We start from the raw sequence: 20468 nt of genomic DNA on the forward strand, positions 1-20468 counted from the left end.
TGATTACATTTTGTGATAAACTTGCAGAAGGAAGGACATTTAATTTTTTCTTTCTTTTAGCTGTGCAGGGCATCTAAGCAAGAGACAGGGTGCAGCAGAAAGAATGTACTGTAGGAAAGACTACTGTGGTGGTGAAAACCTCAGCACAGCACCGTGGCCATGTGATATACTGACCGTCTCCTCAGAAGCCAGAATAAATGAAAATCTTTTCGGCAGGTTTGGCACCTCTTCTCGGCGGGGTCGACTTCCCTGCTGTGTGTTCTCATCTAATCATGTTATGTACAGGAAGTGGTTCAGCTGCCTCAGCAAGGACACAGCAATAAACTTTACTCCTGCAGACAGACAGGAAATGATGGCATAAAATGAGGGTACAAGGACAAGATATATTTTAGTATATTGCTTGTGCACAAATAGTAATTTTTCAGCAATGCACTGCTTCACTACACGCGCACAGTTACACAGTACTGGCCTGGTACCTTCTTCATAAATGCAGTCTTCTTGTTCTGGCCACTTAGCAGCTCCAGAGGGAGCACCTGGGGTTCCTCACTCCATGCCATTCAACATGATGGTTGATGAGGGAGAGGAGAGTGTTTCTCTCACTCAATTTACCCACCCAGACTTTCCCAGCCAGGTCAGGATATGAGCCAGTGACAGTCTGCATCTGTATCCAGCTGGGATTTCTACTTGGACAATGACAGTTTAGTGACAACCCACAATATGGCGCCACTCTTTATGTCCATCAAATGTGGCTTCCGTCTCACAGTCTGCAGTATTGCCATTGTCCATCAAGGCAGTCCACAGAAGAATACATCTATCCGATATATATATATGTGTCTGTCTATCTATCTGTCTGTCTGTCTGTGTGTCCTGGGCATAACTCAAGTACCGGCCGACCGTACAGTCTCAAACTCGACGTGTGTCCCATACGGCACAGGGGTGTCCATGCACAAGTGTCTAATTCAGACACAAGAAAAAAAACTTTAATAAAAGGAAAATACTTGTTGCTGTGGTTGTACAGGACTTTAACATAGAACTAGCCTACCCCCCCCCCTGAACTGTTTACTGTGTGTATTTTTGTTTTTGTTTTCAAACTGTCTATATGATGTTTTGCATAGTAGCCTAGTGTATATTTGTCTGTCCTCTTAGCAGACCTTGTATTGAACTGTACTTTCCTGTGCTTTTTTTTTTTTTTTTTAGCAAACTGCTAATAAAGTATTCACTCGCTCAATCAATCCTTTAACAAACTTCAGACATTGCTTTATCCCAGAAAATAGGGCTGAGGGAACATAAGGCTGAGGGAACTTGAGTATGCTCCCCTCTGGGGCAACACAAGAGCCACTCAACATGTCAAACCTGAAAGTGTAAATATGCAAATCAACTGGTACTGCCATTCTGCCAAAGAAAGCCTCATGATGAGCCTATGCAAATAGCTTCATGATATATGAGTGAGAATTCCTCCCTTATGAATGATTCTTATTAATAATAGGCCAATCGCCATGACTAGTTTAAAATATATAATTTAGTCTGGTAGCCTATAGACCTAATTCTTTCTTTCTTTTTTTCTTTCCATTTTGTTCAGATGGTCCTACATGCAGTGTTGTAGAGTAATTAAGTACATTTACTCAAGTACTTTACTTAAGTACAGTTTTGAAGAACTTTTACTTTACTGGAGTATTTCCAATTTTTATACTTTTACTTCTACTCCACTACATCTCAGAGGGAAATATTGCACTTTTTACTCCTACAATTATTTGAAAGTAGTAAAATAGTAAATTTAGAATTCCGGACTTTTACTTGTAACAGAGTATTTCTAAATTGCAATATTGATACTTTTACTTAAGTAAAAAAAAGAGGGCTGTACTCCACTTCATGTATAGCTTCTAGTCTCACATTACACAACTATAGGTAGAGCAGCGATTCGTTGAACAGGAACCCCTGTCTGTTCCCGTTGGCTGGATTGTACACGTCAGCAGTCAATAAGTCACTGTAGAACCAGAAGATGGTTCATAGTCCTATTAGTCTCTTCCTGGTATGAACGCACAGTGACACATGACACCCAACGTTTGGTAAGTCAACTTAACGAAAGTGAATTACATTCTTTTGGAACTTGTTTTTAAACGGCATTCTACGCGACCTCTCCGTGTAAAAACGCAAGCCGAGTTGAAACGTTTTTCAGACACTTTTGTCCTGCTGTTTTACAGGTGGTGTTCTGGCAGAATGGAGCGGCTATTGTATCGCAGATGACACCGAATTCTCAAATTTGGACACAATCGAGTCGGCGAAAGAAAAGCCATCAAGGAACTTTTGACACTTTGTTTGCGACTCGATCGTGCCACTCGCCAAGACTCGCCTGGAGCGCCTGGAGTTTCATTACTACAGGGGGAAACACGACACGGAATACGGAGTAAAGGTTCACAATGAAGCTCTCGATTTGTAGGTGATTTAAAGCCATTATTTTTTAATACAAAGATTACATTGTACGTGACGCGAAAATGAGGTTCAGACTGAACAAGAGGAATCTGCTCGCTTTGCTGGGTATTTCCTTCATAGTTGTGACTCTCATGTTTACTACACGTGTATTAATAATGTCTGATGATGAAAGACCTAGTAGACCTAATACTTCGGTACAGGAAAGCCAGGCTCAGCAATCGGGTGACAAACTTAAGTTTAATTTTGGTTCTGTGCCAGAATTGACTCAGTCTGTTTATGTTGCCAATTACAAACAGAACATTCTCAATGTGGATAAGTTTCCAGGGGACCCTCACCTGGTGTTGGTTGTACAGGTCCATAACAGACCTGAATACCTCAGATTACTCGTCAAGTCGTTGGAGAACGCTGCTGAGGTCCACAGTTTCCTCCTTATCTTCAGCCACGACTATTTTTCACAGGAAATCAATTCCATTGTGCAAGGGATAACTTTCTGCAAAGTACTGCAAATCTATTTCCCTTTTAGCACTCAGCTGTATCCCAGTGAGTTTCCTGGGCAGGATCCAAATGACTGCTCTCGAGACATAGCCAAGGCTGAGGCCCTGAAAACAGGATGCCTCAACGCAGAGCACCCTGACTCATATGGACACTACAGGGAAGCCTCCATCACGCAAACCAAACACCACTGGTGGTGGAAAATGCACTTTGTGTGGGAGCGAGTGCAGGCCATGCAGGGCTACAGCGGCTTTGCGATCTTCCTGGAGGAGGACAACTTCCTCTTACCTGACTTCTACCATCTCTACAAGTTGATGGCGGAGCACAGGAAGAGCAGCTGCTCGGACTGTGACATGTTGGCTTTGGGCAACCACGACCCCACCGCCGACTTCTCTGCGGTGTCCAATAAGGTGCTGACCACTGGGTGGATGTCCACCAAGCACAACATCGGCATGGGCATCTCCAAAGACATGTACTACAAGCTGATGGGCTGCAGCGACGACTACTGCACCTACGACGACTACAACTGGGACTGGACCCTGCAGCGTCTCTCGGGGACTTGCATATCGAAGCCCATCAAGGTCTTGGTGGCCCAGGGGTCCAGGGTTCTCCACACAGGAGACTGCGGCCTGCATCAGAAGGAAAACTGCAGGCCTGAATGGGCCTTGCAGAAGGCCGAGGAATCCCTCCAAAAGGCCAAAGAGAGCCTCTTCCCTCCATCTCTTGTCCTGAGCGGCAAAGAACCAGTGGACCACAAGCCGCACATGAAGAACGGTGGATGGGGAGACGTTCGAGACCATGTCCTGTGTAAAAACTATTCCAAACGCCTGTGACCCGTGCGTTCACCCCTTTGAGAAATGGTATGGATAAAACGTTCTCGTTGGTATGCTGTGGAAGACTCGCCAGCCATTCATACACATGGGTTTTCAGGGTTCCACTGTGTTGACTTTTCCGTAATGTTTATGTTTTCTTTCAGTGAGGGAGGTCTTCCAAAGGTTGGGACCAAATGAGGTCTGAGAATGTGGTGTGTGTTTATGCAGCTAGGCATCGAGATTAGTCTTCAAAATACTTGTTTTATCACCAAAGCTACGCAGTTGCCAAAGACGTTCCTCGTGTGTTGTGTGTAATGCATGGAAATTCTGTGATTCACATTCACTTTCAGTGTCAGGTTTCTGCTTCTCTGGATGTGGCATAAACAAAGATATTGATTATGTCAGTGTAGGACTAGGAGGTGAGGGTAAAGTATCTGTGTCAGAATTGGCACATATATGATTTGATGACATGCATATTGCAAAATCAAATCTTGTCTCACTTGTGAAACGTGCCTAAGCAGTGTGACATGTTTGAATGATGTGAAAGTGCAGAATATTGTATTGCAAATGTTCCAATGCAATATATTTACATGTTATGGTACAACTTTAAGTGTAACAATCAAAAATGCACATGTAATGCATACACCCATATGTAGGGTTTTACAGATTTGTAGAGGACAATCATCAATATATTGCACACATTTAAGTTGTAATTCTAACAAGTCAAACTTGTTGCTTTTGAGCCAGTGCTGCCTTTGTAGTTGACTGTTGACCTCACCTACAAAATGATGAGATGGACATGCTAATGGCCTTTTATGTTACTGAATGTAACTTTCTGTTTGTTTCCATAGTTAACTGGGTATTGAGGGAGTTGGGAACTGTGGTTTAACTGGTTTTACCTCTCCATTTAGGTGTGTGTGTGTGTGTGTGTGTGTGTGTGTGAATGTGTGTGAATGTGTGAATGGAGAAGTAAAATAACACACACATCCCACTAAACTTGAACACATTTATTGTCGGCTGACTGATATCGATTCACTCAACTGTCACTGTTTGCTTTGTGATGGGCATGAGTGAACCTTGTGGAGACTTTGTTCAAATTTTGGGTTGGCAAACAACGTTTTTTTTTGTACATTTGCACATCATTTAGTGAAAGATATGCTGGGATATGTCTTGATTTTATAACCAAAATTAAATATTTTTTTATTAATAGAAAATTATAAACTTTACCTGTTCCAGGCACTCACAAAATGTGTATGACACACTGAATCATAAAGCACACAACACCCGGATTTTAATTTTAGAAACAGTAATGTAAGCTAAATGATGTCATGTGCATACATTTTTTTGTTGCCAAAACTTGACATTAATTAATATTTTAAGAGTTACATAGATGTTGATCAAATATACACAACTACAAGTCCTTATTTATGTGGGCTTGCTGGTATTGCATATTAATATGTCATCAACTCTTGATAGTGGCATTTCTTTCCCCAGGGACTTAATTAGAATCATGTAAAGGGCATATGACCTTTATGCAGATGGTCTTTGTAAGGGTATTCTGGTCAAGCGGGAGCCTGTTGATCATCATTCCACTATCACCATACACATTAAAATCCTCAGTATTAACCACTTAAAGTCAAGAGGGTTCAAGTCTTAAACCCTCCTGACTTTTTTGGTCTACACCAAATCCCTTCGCCAAAAATAGCTGAGCTACAAGCTCACAACGCGCCGGCGTCGACACGTTGCAAGCTTGTAGATCTGCTATTCTTGGCTAAGGATGCTGGGGTTCAAGTGGTTCATTTTACTCCTATGACCTCGTAGAACCGTCTCCAAATGTAACCAAGTGGTTACATTTTGATCTTCTGGTCACATTTGGATACGTAACACTTAGGATTTTACTGTGTATGGCACTGTGACAACAACCCTGTATATTTCTAGGCTGTCCATGACGTTTATTAGTTGTGGACTGTTTTTTTTTGCCCCTCAAATTGTAAATATGTGCCTTATAGTAATTGATGGGTAAATATGTGATAAACCAATGTGAAATTGGAATGATTCATTGCTCTGACGTCTAAACCTTTCTTTTATTTTTTTTAAATCTTTTTGCAAAGCACAATCTATTCGTTATGAGCCTTATTAGATTATATTTGGTTTGGGTTGTTTCTCTTCACTGTCGTTAATCCATGGACATCTTTATAAAAGGTAACTTACTCTGTTTGTTGGAAATTCTTGACTCAGTGTGTGAGGTGTACATAATTGTTCAGAGTCGGACCAAATCTGTCTTTTATTGTTTGTCCTTGTCTATCATGTGAAATAATTGTTAAATTGCTCTATTTTCACATCATCCAATGGTTGCCAAAGTGGGAAAATAAAAATGGTTGATTTTTCACCGGTGTCTGTCTTTACACAAACACAATATAAACACAGCTGTTCTAAATTTTACTATTGTAAAAAAAAATAACAGCCATTAGCTTTGGCTTAATGTCTGGCCGCCTATGAAAGAAGATGATTGTGGGGTGATCATGTTTTTCATTCAAAAGGGCGTTTTTCACTCCATGAGAGGCGGTTCTTGGCCTCTGATCATAATCAGTAAACAAGCTCTGAGCACAAGACAACACTGATGACAGATCAGTATTTCTCTGACAACAGAGTAAACAAGCCCTGAATAACTGTAAAGCAGTGGGGTAAAGTATTCAAGTACTGTACTTAAGTAAAATGTTGATGTTTTACTTTACTAGAGTATTTCCAATTTTCTGTAACTTTAGATTTTGATTATTATTATTTCAAAAAACATACATGAAAATAGCCGATCTACAAGCTCACAATGCGTCGGGATGCGACGCATTGTGAGCTTGTAGATCTGCTATTTTGAAAAGATTTTTATACATGTTATAGGCCTACTGCATAATGAGTACTTTCTACTTTTGGTACTTTAAGTACATTTTGATACCAATACTTTTGTACTTTTACTGTTTTTTTATTCCAGACTTGTATTACCTATATATTTGTTTTACTGTCTACGCTTGTAACCGAGTATTGCTACATTGCAGTATTACTTTTACTTAAGTAAAACGTGTGAGTACTTTTTCCACCACTCAATAGTAGACCGTAAAGAAACCACAACGCTGCTCACAGATGATCTGTCTTTTCTTACACACACACACACACACACACAGGTCACATGATTCAGTGCTGCCGCTCCGATTGGACAGAAACCACTCGTGTTTATTTCCGGAAGTGAATGGTAGTCTGTCAGAGTTTCCAAAGGGCTTTAAACGGACCCGCAGCCTTGTTGTTGTTGTGCTAACATAAGGTAACAGTGGTTTAACACCGAATACTTGTACCTTGTTTGTGACCATATCTTCCTTCAGTGTTTAAATGAATAGCGACACACTAAGCCAGCTGCCAGGAGGCCTATAGTTGTGATTTCCAGCAGACTGAATACGTCTCAAGACAAATGCTAACGTTAGCTATGTCACTTTTCCTAGATTACGTAAGGTCTATTTTTTGTCCCACATTAATAGGCAAAAAAATAAAACGAAACATCGTTTTCAACATGATCATCACTACGGAAACAGTCCGTAGAAGTGTGTTTGTTATCTGTTTGCCAAGTGGACACACCACTAGTAAAGGGGGCTAACGAGCTAATGCGGCTAGTTAGCATTACAGCGAAATCATAGGCCAAAGAATCATGACTTAATGTAGCGTTTTCTCCTAGTTCTACTAGAGATCTAAGCTAAACATCGACTAGATGCTGCTGTCTACGATCATTCTGAAACGTGTGTCGTTGAGACCAGTTCAGTAGGTACTAGCTGCGAGAATGATGAGTGTTTTTCAGTAGTGGAAAATGTGCTAAATTTTTTTACTCAAGTAAAAGTATCAATACTGCAATGTAGAAATACTCTGTAACAAGTAAGTGTCTGGAATTCAAAATGTACTTTAGTAAAAGTACAAATGTATTTGTATCAAAATGTAATTAAAGTATAAAAGTAGAAAGTATTCATTATGCAGAATGTCCCATTTCATAAGTTTTCAAATGTATAAATATCTTTTGAAAATAGCAGATACAAGCTCACAATGCGGTGAGCTTGTAGATCTGCTATTTTCGAATGGCCGAAATGTAGGGCTGAAGTGGTTAATGTATTTTTTTGTAATAATAATCAAAATCTACAAAGTAACTAGTAACTAAAGTTTTCAAATAATTGTAGTGGAGTAAAAGTACAATATTTGCCTCTGAAATGTAGTGGAGTAGAAGTAAAAGTATTGAAATTTGGAAATACTCTAGTAAAGTAAAAGTACCTCAAAAAAGGTACAGTGCTTGAGTAAATGTACTTTGTAACTTTCCACCACTGGTGTCTTTCAATGATCAACTGTTTTCTGCTTCTCCTCCAGAAGCTTTTAAGTGTGTCTTCATCATCCAAGCCACAGGATGGCACATTGGTTTCACAGAAACCCACTGAAGGCCACTGCGCCGGTTTCCTTCAACTTCTATGGAGTGGCTGGCAGCCCTGCTGCCAATAAGATATGCAAGTATGTGTTATCGTGTTATTAACATCACAATGGATGATGCTGACATCCTGGCTGTTAACTCTGATTGTGTACAAAGTGTAACCAAATGGACCAGTAATGGTACATTTGGTTACCTTTTGTACACTTGAGTTACAAATGGATAAATGAACACTGGATTTTACTATACATACTACTATCTTTATTATTTGTACTGTTCACAATGCCATCATGATATCATCGCAAGTTTGTCTACTCATAAGTTAACCATGGGGTTGAATAAGACTTTTTATCTTGATGGAGGCAGATGGCCGCCCACCCTAGAGCCTGGGTTTGCCTGATGTTTCTTCCAGTGGGGAGTTTTTTGTTTGCCAATGTCGCAATATTGCTTGCTCAGGGTTGGACAATGTCGGTAATAATATAGCACATACTATTAATACAACTCCTTGCAAAGGTGTCTCTTATTTGATCTCAACCACACAAGATGGTTGTGTTGCAGTGTAATGAAACACACTAGCTATGAATACTGACTGACTGTTTTATTTTATTTGCATTTCATTTTTCACAAAAGTGATTTGAGGACAACCAGAGCTCGGCTCCTGGAGATGTTCACGGATGTCACCTGCAACTCAGAGATCATGAAAAGCGCTACAGATGCCTACTTCTCCCTCTTACAAGGTGACCATTTTTACACTGTAGTTGGCTTACTTAGGGTTCATGCCACTTTGGCGAAAGTATATCTTGCACTTGCATCTCTCAGGATGAGAGGGTCTGCTAAGTGCCTAGGCTGTATATTTTTTAATTATTGCTAGTAAGTGATAATATATCTACACACTATTAGAAATGGATCAATGGGAGGCGGTAAGGAATAGAGGGTCATTAGTCAATTCTATAACTACATTTTGTGCCCATATTCAATGTATATGACAAAAGATAAATTTCACTCTGAATCATAATGGTAGTGCCATTGTTTTCGACCAACGTGCCATGTTGGTATGACAACTATGAACACTTTTTGTTTGTCTACAAAAAAAATTTGAGTGCTTAAAAGGATCCCTGGCTAATAAGCCAAATGTGCCGTAATACATTATAATTGCCCTCTATAACTAAAATAAAACATTGAAATCGCCTTAAATATTTTATTTATTTTAGAAACAGAGGGCGGCCATAGCTGAGTGGTTAGTGAGCCCGCCTAGGGAGCCAGAGGCCCTGGTTGCCCCAGGTACGATTCCAGGCCACGCCAGCATATGTGTCGATGAAATGAAATTTGTCCCTGAGCAAGACTCTTAACCCCTAATTGCTCACAGGCCCTCATTGGAAACAAGCCCGCAAGGACTTACATGAACGTCCTGTTAAAAGGAATTATCCTTATCCTCATCTTTTACTCCAGAGGGGCAATTTAGTTATAGAGGACAATTACAATGTATTAAGGCATATTTGGCTCATTAACCAGGGATCCTTTTAATAGGTTTTACTTTGATGAAGCGTTGGATACAGTGCACTCAAACAGTGTTTAATTAAATAGTTTTTCTTTTGTCCTCTAACGTTGCATTTATTTGTGATGACTGCGTTGCTACTGACAAGCTGCTGCTGGGCGTTTTGACTGGTTTATTGTACAATAGGCTTCATTGCGTCTCTGGATGGAACAACACAGGAGAACAAGATGAGATTTATTCAGAACTTCAAGTGGATAGACACCTTACAAGGAAACACACCCAGGTAAAGCTGCACACTGTACACGTCATTGATCGTACGACACTGTCATGCAGCGAAAATAGCCCATCTACAAGTTCGCGATGCGACATGTTGTGCGCTTTTAGATCTGCTATTTTTGCAATTTTCTAAAGGTTTTTGAAACTGTTTGAAACCTCTGTTGGAAGGCCACTGATAACAGGAACGAGCCAACCAGTACATTTGTGTAGAGCTGGGTGACTAACCAAAAATACCAAAAAAAATAAATATATTTAGAACCAATAACTGACTTTATTTTGCTCATGTAGCTTAATATTATAATCAAGAAGCATGGTTTTCTTTTTTCGTTTTCTTTCTTTCTTTTTTATATCGAAGAATCGACATGAAAACATTTAAATAATCGACTAAATAATCGATTAGTCTGATTAACCTATTACCCCTGTATTATACTTTGTACAGAAATAGTGAAAATTGCTGATCTACAAGCTCACAACGTGTTGCAACTCTTTTTGAGCTTGTAGATCTGCTATTTTCACTTATTTTTTTTCACCGTCCATCCTTGTGTGTGTTGTTCGTCCGTCAGTCTGTAGACAGCTAATCTCCGGCACCATTGGCCCGATCGGCATGAAACTCTGCACACACACTCCCTTGATTCGAGAACATTGGCCTGTTATAGCGCCACCAACCAGGTTGATTTCGGCAAAACATTATTTTATATTACTCTTGTCACGCAATGGCACATTATCTCTTTAGTCATGTGATCAAGAAGGATCTGTCCAATTGTTTATATTCCTTCCAGATTGGCTAAGATTGACTTCCAAAGTGTGCAGGAATGCCTCAAATCATGAACTCAGTGTCACACACATTCCAACTAGGCCAAGGTAGAAATGCCACCCATAATTTTTCAAATTGGCCTCATAGTGGTGTTATAACAGGCAGATTTCATATTATGAAAGCAGCGTCCGATGGCCGTGAACATTGCTGGCCCACAATAAGCTACTTGCCCTGGTGGAGACCTGTGCTCCGAGGACCACATTTGTTCTAGTTTATTTCTCTTTTGCCAAATCAAACTGCAGTTGCTCTCTGCCCTGTTCTCATTCAATACAAAGGCTAGTCTAGATCATTTTGTTGGCAGGGCCCCATGTTTTTCCCTGCTGATAATGCTGGTTTTAGGATATGCCTAGCATAGGCATGACCGGAATTGTCCCAGTTTCAAGCTGGGACAAGCTAGTCCCAACAAATATCATAAAACGGTTTTCATCATTCACTACCACATTGTTTCGGTTTTCACCACAATGAAAATAATAATACTTGTTTTCCACAATTAAAAGAATAATGGTTATTGTTGGGGGGGCTTTTTTACAATAGGGCACCTGCCCTTCCAAAAGTCTGTGAACAGCATGAAGTGGTCACTGCAAACCATTTCTCGTTATTTACATAATTATTCTATCCCCATTGGCGCCCTACTCTGTTATCACAGTGTGTTGCAGTAATTTAGTGAGTGAGCTTTACCATTGGAGACTAAATCGTCTGTCTACTGACCACAGTAGCCTATACAAATTTAATCCATGGAAGTGCGCACATGTGCTACTCTTTACACCCAACTGGACATGTTGGCCTAAGGGTGGCGCCATCAAGTTTCACTGCAATCCAGCCATTGGATCTTGAGATTGTGTATAAATTAGAAATTTTGGATTGGATGGATTATAACATGAAATGAACGTTGGCTAGTGGCAATTTTCCATCCTTGGAGTCGTAACTATTGTGACCACCCTGTTTTCCCATTTTTGTCTCTCTGCAGTGCTCAGCAGGATGCCATCTTTGAACTGATTTCCATGGCCTTCAACGTGGCACTCTGGTACACCAAGTTTGCCTCACGACTAGCAGGGAAGGAGAAGTATGTCTAGTTTACCTGTATGTATTGTCTGTTGATCTGATAAATGCTCATCAACGTGAGCCCATCGTATTTGGCATTGATGGATACTTGCAAACATAATGTATTTGCATATTTGACAGCGTAACGGAGGCAGAAGCAAAAGATGTCCACCGTAGCCTGAAGGTTGCTGCTGGCATATTCAAAAACCTCAAGGTGAGAAACGTGTACTGTACATTACTTAAGTGACTTGTATCAGTCAAATGTAAACACATTTTTCGTCGACAAATCCAACTCTTACAGTATGTGCATATAACCCTGATTTACCCAGATTTACATATGTTCAAAACAAATCCCACATTGGACATTCAAAAGGCAACTTAGTAGTGTGAACCTTCGCGTTTTACAGGAATTTTCATGTCTCCTAGCCTCAGTAGACTGTTGAAACCTTATATGCCTGGTGTGTTTATCACAGGACGTCCACATCCCCCGTCTTATCACCCCAGCTGAGAAGGGCAGAGACCTGGAGCCGCGAGTTATCGATGCCTACATCATCCAGTGCCAAGCAGAGGCACAGGAAGGTAGATAGCACTACAGTTACTAGCCATTCTAAAGCATAACAAAAGTTAATTGCCATTGCAGCCATAGCTTGGCTATGGCAGATAAACCAAATACAACAAAAATCTCTAATATGCTTTTAACCCATTAAGACCTGGTCTTGTGGTCAACGCATCTATGTCACTTTTATATTTCTTTAAGCTATTCAAAAATAGCAGATCTACAAGCTCATAGCGCGGCACCGAGTGCCGCGCTACGAGCTTGTAGATCTGCTATTTTTGAAAAACCGAGATTTTTTTTTTCAAAAAACTGTTAGGATTTAGATTTTTTTAAAGAATCGCCTCAGGTCTTAATGGGTTAATTGCTTCAAATTTTGCAGTTAACAGTTATGGGTTTACTTTGTCTTTTCTCTCTGGTGAATTTGGTAAAAGTTGGAATGTATTCTATGCAGTCTTTTGCCTACAGGAGTGTTTACCTTAGAACCACTTCTCAGCTCAACCATAGTAAAGTGAATGATTCAGTGATGCTGGCTACTCAGATAATGTGCTATCAGATTCGTACTGTCAATGTTGTTTTTCCCATCCTGACTGGCTCTTATCCACCCCGCATCTCCTTTTCTTGTCTTTTCCACAGTGACGATTGCCAGAGCGATTGAACTGAAGCATAATGCTACACTCGTTGCAGCTTTGTCGTTTGAGACGGCAAACTTCTATCAGAAAGCCGGTCAGTGTTTTTGCAACTGTAGTGTCATATGCTTAATTTTACAAATATTACTACTCTGCCTGCTTATGTAATATGTACATATTAAGACCCACTTGCTATAAAATACATCATGTTTACACAGCAAGACGGCAAAGCATAATGAAGGTTTCCATTGCATGCAATATAATGGTCCATTAACTCATTGAGTGCCCAAATTATTATTATCTATTTCTGGCCATTACGATTAAAAAAAAAAGTGCTTAGGAAGCGAGATACAGCCTTTTTCAGTTATAAGTTAAACAAGGAGTGGATGGAGCTGCAAATCTTCAGATAATGATATCTTGTTTTTTTATTATTAATTTTTTTGTTTTAAAAATAAATAAATCAAAAACACGTGAAACACGTTTAATGGCACGTTGCACCATAGCGCTAAAACACGTGAAACACGTTAATGGCACTCAATGAGTTAAGCGTACCTGTCTCCTCAGACCATACGCTGAACACCTTGGAGCCAGAGTGCAGCAGCAAGTGGAGGAAATACCTTCAACTGAAGCAACACTTTTACATGGCCTATGTAAGTCCATCATACACATACTTATTTAGTGTTATAATCTCCACCTGAATCTCTAAAGACAGACAGATATTAACCTCCAATATGTGGCTACATTTTTGGCATTGTGGTCTCTCTCTGCATTCGCTTAGTATTACTAATATGAACTACTGTAATCACATACAGTACTAGAATGATATACTGCACATAAATTTGAATTATTAAGAAAAGGTGTTAATAAAGGATTTTGTAAACACTTTTTTTATGTTCATAAATGTACCACCACTGCATTTTTTATGAATATTTTTAATCACACAAAGGTTTAGTGTGTGATATGAGGAAATGTCATGCCATAATCAGCACTGGCATATCAATTAGTAATATGAAACTTTATTGCTCAAATATCAACATTGTTTTATAAAAACCCCTGTATCAAACAGGCAGCATTGGTTTCTAACCTTGCAAGGTAGAGTCCTACCCAACACCTAGTGTCCAAGTAGCTCATTTTGTAGAACCCTTGCCTTTTATGGGTTTGATCCCGGGCACCGAGAAGTCAGTGTATGAGAAGCACAGCTTCGGTACCTAAGATGTTCGGTCAGTACAGGGAGCTGATGGTACTGTAGGTGTGGTGCTCCACCTCAGCAATCCATCTCCCAGGGGTCTAGTGCAGTGAAAAGGGGATAGACGCCCTCGTTGGGCTGGTACCAACAATAGGCCACTTCGACCTACTTACCTACCCAACAATTTGGTCATTGTTCACCCTCGGGTCCAGTTTTGCAACAACAGACTGGGTTCTGCAATAAAAGCCTAATAACAGCTCAGTTCTTTCTGGGCAGCTCATCAGCCCTTGGCCTTGTAGACGGCAGGTTTTGGCCATGTTTCAGCCCTGTTTGGAGTCCCAGCTGTGGGAGGGAGAGGGAGAGAGCACTCAGCCTATGTTTCTTATGTAAACACTGTTTCTTTTTATTTATGGCAATACCTTCTGTTGGCAGGCATATTGCTATCATGGACAGACTCTGCTGGCGAGCGACAAGTGTGGAGAATCTATTAGATCACTTCAAGAAGCAGAGAAGTGTAAGTACGTCTAGGGAAAAGGCGAGATTCCTAGAACCGTGTGTGTGTGCTGCATACTGTATACAAAGCATCACAGTCTAATTACCTCAGAGAAAGATTACTAGAAACATTTAGGTTGTGTGTGTGTGTGTGTGTGTGTGTGTGTGTGTTCACGCGTGCATGTTTGAGGTGCAAACATGCTCTACATGCATGTGTTCATCTACACAACTTGTCAGCACAGTATGCGTAATATCAAGGTTTTCCATTTAGTATGTACAGATTAAACTGTAAAATCCAGTGTTAATTTCTTGAGAGTGTACAAATGGAACCAAATGCACCCATAATGGTCCATTTGTACACCCTCAGAGTTAAATGAAGACTGAGGCTTTTACTGTGTAGTGTAATGCATGTGCACGTAAAATTCATTTCTATTGGCTTACGCTGAGGTCAGAGATCAACACATGATGGGATTAGACCATAAGTGTTGCTCTGCTCACATTCTGTTCTGTCCATGTTCCTCCTTCTCACTTCTCTTCCGCCACGTCTGCCTGTTGTGCATGCTATGGGGATGATATCATTGTTTTAGGTTACTCCCGTGCCGAGGCCCTGTGTAAAGACTACCGGCAGACCAAAGGCCCAGGGAGCACAGCCAAACCCTCGGAACAGCTTTTCTTCCTCAAGCTGGGAGGCCTCATTAAGAACACCTTGGAGAAATGCCAACGAGAGAACGGTTTCATGTGAGTCACACATCGTAGACAGAACACGTGCTGTAGGGTTGGCGATAGGGACAAAATAAAATATCTTGAAATATTTGACTAAATATCAAAACGATATTGAGGGGATGTCTATTGGTGCTTTTACAAAATGCATCATGAGTTTGTGGATAAATCATTTTCTGTAATGTCTATGTAATAAGTAAGCGGGTAAAGGCAAATAATAGAACAGCAAGAACAGGCAAAGACGACACATAAGCCACACCATATTACAATATCCAAAATCCCAGCCGATATCTAGTCTCATATCACAGTATCGATTTAATATTGATACTGTATATTGCCCAGCCCTAATGAGCAAACGTGAAGATATCTCTGTCCATGCCGAAAACAGTTTACTTTGGCAGATAATTACTTCTGCATGCAAAAACATGGTGCTTATGCTTATGCTTAAAAACAGGGCAGTTATAAAGACATGTTGGCAGAGAACATGCATGTGTGAAAGTGTCTGCTATACTCTTCTACAAGGGACAATATAAACCCACACATGCATACATGTAGTAACATTCTTATATTTGTAGACAAATATAAACAATTTATAGCACTTTTTTTCTGGATAATAGCGATCTGCTAAATGCCTACATTTATTCATTTAAAAGCACACACCCCTGCTTAATGGGCAAAATCCCAGCACATGGATACAGAGATCCTATTGGTCCAGTCATACATGTTTAGAAATGTACATTACCTTTTCCTTTAATAAATTCTACCAATTTGTATAATTTTTTAACAATCTTTGTAAATTGTTTCAATTTTTTTTACATGTATCCAGATACTTCCACAAGGTTCCAGCCGAAGCACCACAGTTGGAGTTGAAGGCCAGCTACGGCCTGGCGGAGCCCATTGCCTTCGAGCTACCAGGCCTCAGTGAGCAGTGCACTCCTGAAGTCTATGCCACCTTTGACCTCACCAGGGGGGCCAAAAACGACAAGGTACTAGAACGTGGTTTAGTGTATATGTATATTTTTACGACTTTATACTTTGTTGTATGTGAAATGGCCAATCTACAAGCTCAAAACACGTTGCAACGGGATGCGCTGTGAGCTTGTACTGTAGGTCTGCTATTTTCGCTCAATGTTCGTTTTTTGTGGCAGAATGTTCATCTATTTCTGCCGGATGTTCGCCAACGCCTACTATAACTTGCTCAGAATAGCTATGTGTTAAAGTGATGTTGAACTTTTGTAGAACCTTGTTGTATAGCTACAGCATGATAGTCCAAATATTGAACATCTTTATATGTTACTTCTGTGTTAGTGATAGAGGAACTGGATGTTCCTAACCTAATCCTATGTAATGAGACCATGTCCTATGTAACGAGAATGGAATCACTACTTCTGGTTCCTCGATCGCAGAATAGGCTACTATCGCTACTATCAGATCAGCCAGCCATCGTGGTCCGGCAGTTTCTTAAACTGACCACATAGAGTGAAAAGAAAAAGGCAGAGAACGCATCAAATGTCTCCTATGCAGCTCAAGACCGCTTGTATGTTGATCAACACAGTGGTGTGAAAAAGTTATAAATAAGGCTTCACAAGAAAAGTCCTCGGATCCTAGCGACTACTCTCTCACGTTGAGCCCAGCTGTTACACCCTCCCAGTACGCACATACTTTTCAAATGTTGCACTACCAGGCAGTGTATTCATTCACACACAGAAAACTTTATGAAAGAAGACATTGGAAACCAACCACAAGAGCTTACCTGTCTCTTTACCTTGCACAAGTGTTGAGACTGAGCGCTTCAGCGATTATGTTTTATAAGCCACACTAGGCTACTTTATTTTACATCCTGAATGGAAAGCCTAATATCATTATTGCGTTTAGGCAGTGCAGTAATGCAACTGCAAACCAATGTTCAGAGGCATTATATTGCCTTTTATTTGTTGACTACACTTTTTATTATTCTTTTGCCTGTTTATATGTTTGTCTTCACTGAACTTTGAAATTGATGTATCTCTTGCCAGTCCTTGAGTGACCTCTAGAGGCCATTCTGGTGTTTATCATTCCCCAGTGCTGTTAAGAATAGTTACATTTATTTCTACACAATAATGGTAAATAAATAATTCTGCACAATAAATAAATGAATAAATAGATTCTTTAAATAGAAATATTGCTCTCCCACATGATCAGATCGGTGCTCGGTATCGGCCCTGTCCGGCTTCAGGTGATCGGCTCCAAATTTCCTGATCGGAGCATCCCTGTCACATAGCACTGAAGCAACAGATAACGATGATCGACAGTATTTGTTCTTACAGTCTCTTGCCCAGGTAGCTGTACAAGCCCAAGTTCTACCGAGGTTCAACATCCCTTTAAGCTGCACAGGACATGTATGATATGAAGTCGAAACTCCCCTCTTCATTTAGTGCAGTCCAGAGTTCATTCTTCTCTGGATATAGTTAGTGACCTTATTTTGACAATAAACAAATAAACAAAAAACAAATAGGAAGAAAAGGTCTTTATAAGTTTCAGAAAAAAAATTAAACTTAATAAAACATTTAATTGGTTTACGTCATGAGAATTCTGATTGATCATTTTTCACATCTGATCTCCGTGTTGACTTGGTAACACTATTCCATGTTGTGCTGCTTTGACTCCAGGCCAAACCCAAACAGGAGGAGGAGGTGAAGCCCGTGAAAGAGCCCGACTTGAAGCCTCAGAAAGATACAGGCTGCGCCATCTCCTAAACTCAACCCCCGGCTCCTCAAGACTCATTAACTCCTACTGTAGTGAGGGAATCTATTTTCTTTCAATGAAAAAGTCATCCCCCACAAGAAAAAGGCTTTCTTTTTTTTCTTGTACTGTATTCATGATGTTTTACATTTTTTGCTGATAAAATGCAGTGCATTTAGTTATAGGCTGTACCACATCACCTGTCAGACATTCATTATCCTCTATGAACTCCCAAGCTCTCTGGCATTGGAGTGCACTGGCTTGCTCAGATACAGAACATTTAAAAAAAGAGAGAAGGGGAAACCATGTATATTGCCAAACGACACTTTGTTAAAAGCCTTAATTTTGCCCCCATAACATTGTTTGATTTGACTTTCAGACACAATTAAAACGGCAAATACAGTATGTACATGCAGACCACTTAGCAATGGGTTTCCACTGTTAACTCTTCCTCAGGCAGCAGATAATGGAGACAAATTTGATAAATGAGGTTGTGGGTCTTGAACCGGTACTGGTACCCAATTTATATTATTCTGGGAGATTGAGCTCATACAATCTCATACCTAAAGTAAAACAGTCATTTGTAAGCTTATACCTAAACCTAACAACCTCTAACCTTATACTGTACCTACCTAAACACGGCTATTTTGAACATAACTAAAACTAGCCATTTCTTACCTAATGCCTAAACGGAACCATTTTAAAATCATACACCCAAATTTAATCTGGCTCTAATTAGCTATGGTTTTAAATAAACATACTGAATAATGAGCTCTGAATATTGTCCGGGGCAAAAGATGAGAGAAATTGTTTGATATTTGATTGGATTTAGTTTCTTGGCTGCACATAAAGTAGCACCAGAAATTGAAATTAACTTCTCATTCTTTATTAGAAAACAAATTACTGGTAAATTTGGTATCACCCTCACCCAATCATCCCATGCTTGTTCTTGGAAAACCTTTAATTGACTTCCAACTGTTCAAATAAAGATTTTTTTATCAGGAATGCCTTAGACTGATGGAATGAAAATTTATTACAAATAAATAAATCAGCAAGAAAACAGACAAATTGAACAATGCTGCATGGTTTACTCTCCTGGGTCTTTTTGGTTTAACTGAAGCATTTTATTTTGTATTTGTATGGCATGATCCATCTATTTTAGTTATTTTTTATACATGAGTACTGTAGGTATCTGTTCTCTATTTTTAATATACATTTTTAAACATATACTTCTGGGAAAGACTGAATCATATTTTCTTTCTTGCGGCTACTTGGGGATTTTGTAATAAATCCTTGTTAATATTAGATCATAATTTATTTATATTGTTTAATGCTTTAGAATGATAACCAACAAAACGGTGACATAAAATTCCCATGTAAAACAAATCCTGAGGTTATAATGTAGCTTTTCTTGCTACCCTCTTTAGAAACACCAGTATAGTTGTTGAAACACATGTGTATTCTTGTAATGCTTTGAATTGCTGAAGTGTGCTTTTCAATGGCTGAGAACAAAGTATTGTGTTTTATCCTCTTGATTTACTTGTCTTAAGTTGTATCCAGAACATGTATGTACAGAAGTGGAACAACTAAGACGTATACTGAGGTGGGTCAGAAAATGACACACCGACTTTTGTATTTACAATATGATGTCATTTATATAGTTGAGGAGTTTCAACGTGTTTTGAAATGGATGAACAAGGTGTTGAAAATGTCAAATACTAATACTGATTTGAAGGATGGAAAAAATAAATGCAGGGAATTTCAGATTAATCTTAGCTGTCAATCAATCATACTCTTGTTTACGCTGTAATGTACTTGTTCCATACTCATTCAGTCATCTCCTTAACATACCATAGCTTCTCTATCTGCTTTCAATCGATATCTTGGTGGTGAGCAGGAACCTACCTGCTGTGGGCAGCAGTACAATTCTGAACATAGGCATTGAAGTACAGTAACTATATTTATCGTTTCTACATATTGCAATCCCTTTGCACTTTAAAGTCACTTATGCAGATTTTCCATTGAGTATGCAGTGGGAAAAGCGCTGTAGCTTGTGCACAGTTATAGCACTGTTGTGTTATAGAAGATTGGTTAATACCGGTTTCTTTATATACGGTCATGTTGGCTCAATACTGTATATATATATTAGGAACAGTAGATTTAATTGAGAAACAAATACTGCATAATTTGGACCAATGCTGTTTCATTCTTTCTTTTAAGATGCATATTGGTGATATATTCTGAATCATAATGTACACTACTGTAGCCTTGTCTGATGGTGTCCTTCATTTAAAATGTGTTTCAAATGGAAATAAATATTCATGAAAGCATAATCGTGTTTTTGTGTGTGAATGAGAGAG

General features: G+C 39.5%; 2 protein-coding genes across 3 annotated transcripts; both read left to right on the plus strand.

Annotated features, from left to right (window-relative positions):
- Positions 1 to 1958: 1958 nt before the first annotated feature.
- Positions 1959 to 6121, plus strand: LOC308103508 (alpha-1,6-mannosyl-glycoprotein 2-beta-N-acetylglucosaminyltransferase). The gene is made up of 2 exons (XM_080453505.1): positions 1959 to 2066; positions 2202 to 6121. The coding sequence occupies exon 2, from the start codon at positions 2493 to 2495 to the stop codon at positions 3753 to 3755; it is 1263 nt and encodes a 420-aa protein (XP_080309631.1). The 5' UTR covers positions 1959 to 2066; positions 2202 to 2492; the 3' UTR covers positions 3756 to 6121.
- A 786-nt stretch (positions 6122 to 6907) lies between these two features.
- On the plus strand, positions 6908 to 20435 carry brox (BRO1 domain and CAAX motif containing). 2 transcript variants are annotated; one of them, XM_080452590.1, is made up of 13 exons: positions 6908 to 7047; positions 8127 to 8264; positions 8812 to 8918; positions 9863 to 9959; positions 11734 to 11829; positions 11949 to 12021; positions 12281 to 12386; positions 12997 to 13086; positions 13554 to 13639; positions 14608 to 14689; positions 15255 to 15405; positions 16214 to 16373; positions 18036 to 20435. In XM_080452590.1, the coding sequence occupies exons 2-13, from the start codon at positions 8164 to 8166 to the stop codon at positions 18120 to 18122; spliced, it is 1236 nt and encodes a 411-aa protein (XP_080308716.1). In that variant the 5' UTR covers positions 6908 to 7047; positions 8127 to 8163; the 3' UTR covers positions 18123 to 20435. The 2 variants fall into 2 exon arrangements, with proteins under 2 accessions (XP_080308716.1, XP_080308717.1); XM_080452591.1 differs by having other exon boundaries at positions 6966 to 7047; positions 8130 to 8264.
- The last annotated feature ends 33 nt before the right edge of the window (positions 20436 to 20468 follow it).

The sequence above is a fragment of the Gymnoscopelus braueri genome, assembly GCF_963280865.1.
Source record: "Gymnoscopelus braueri genome assembly, chromosome: 16".
NCBI lineage: Eukaryota > Metazoa > Chordata > Actinopteri > Myctophiformes > Myctophidae > Gymnoscopelus > Gymnoscopelus braueri.

Bases quoted from the DNA above. Each gene is read 5' to 3' on its own strand.
- brox (XM_080452590.1), top strand. From the start codon at position 8,164: ATGGCACATTGGTTTCACAGAAACCCACTGAAGGCCACTGCGCCGGTT. The intron at 12,022-12,280 runs GTGAGAAACGTG...TGTTTATCACAG, and splicing joins GCATATTCAAAAACCTCAAG to GACGTCCACATCCCCCGTCT. The intron at 13,087-13,553 runs GTCAGTGTTTTT...CTGTCTCCTCAG, and splicing joins AAACTTCTATCAGAAAGCCG to ACCATACGCTGAACACCTTG.
- LOC308103508 (XM_080453505.1), top strand. From the start codon at position 2,493: ATGAGGTTCAGACTGAACAAGAGGAATCTGCTCGCTTTGCTGGGTATT.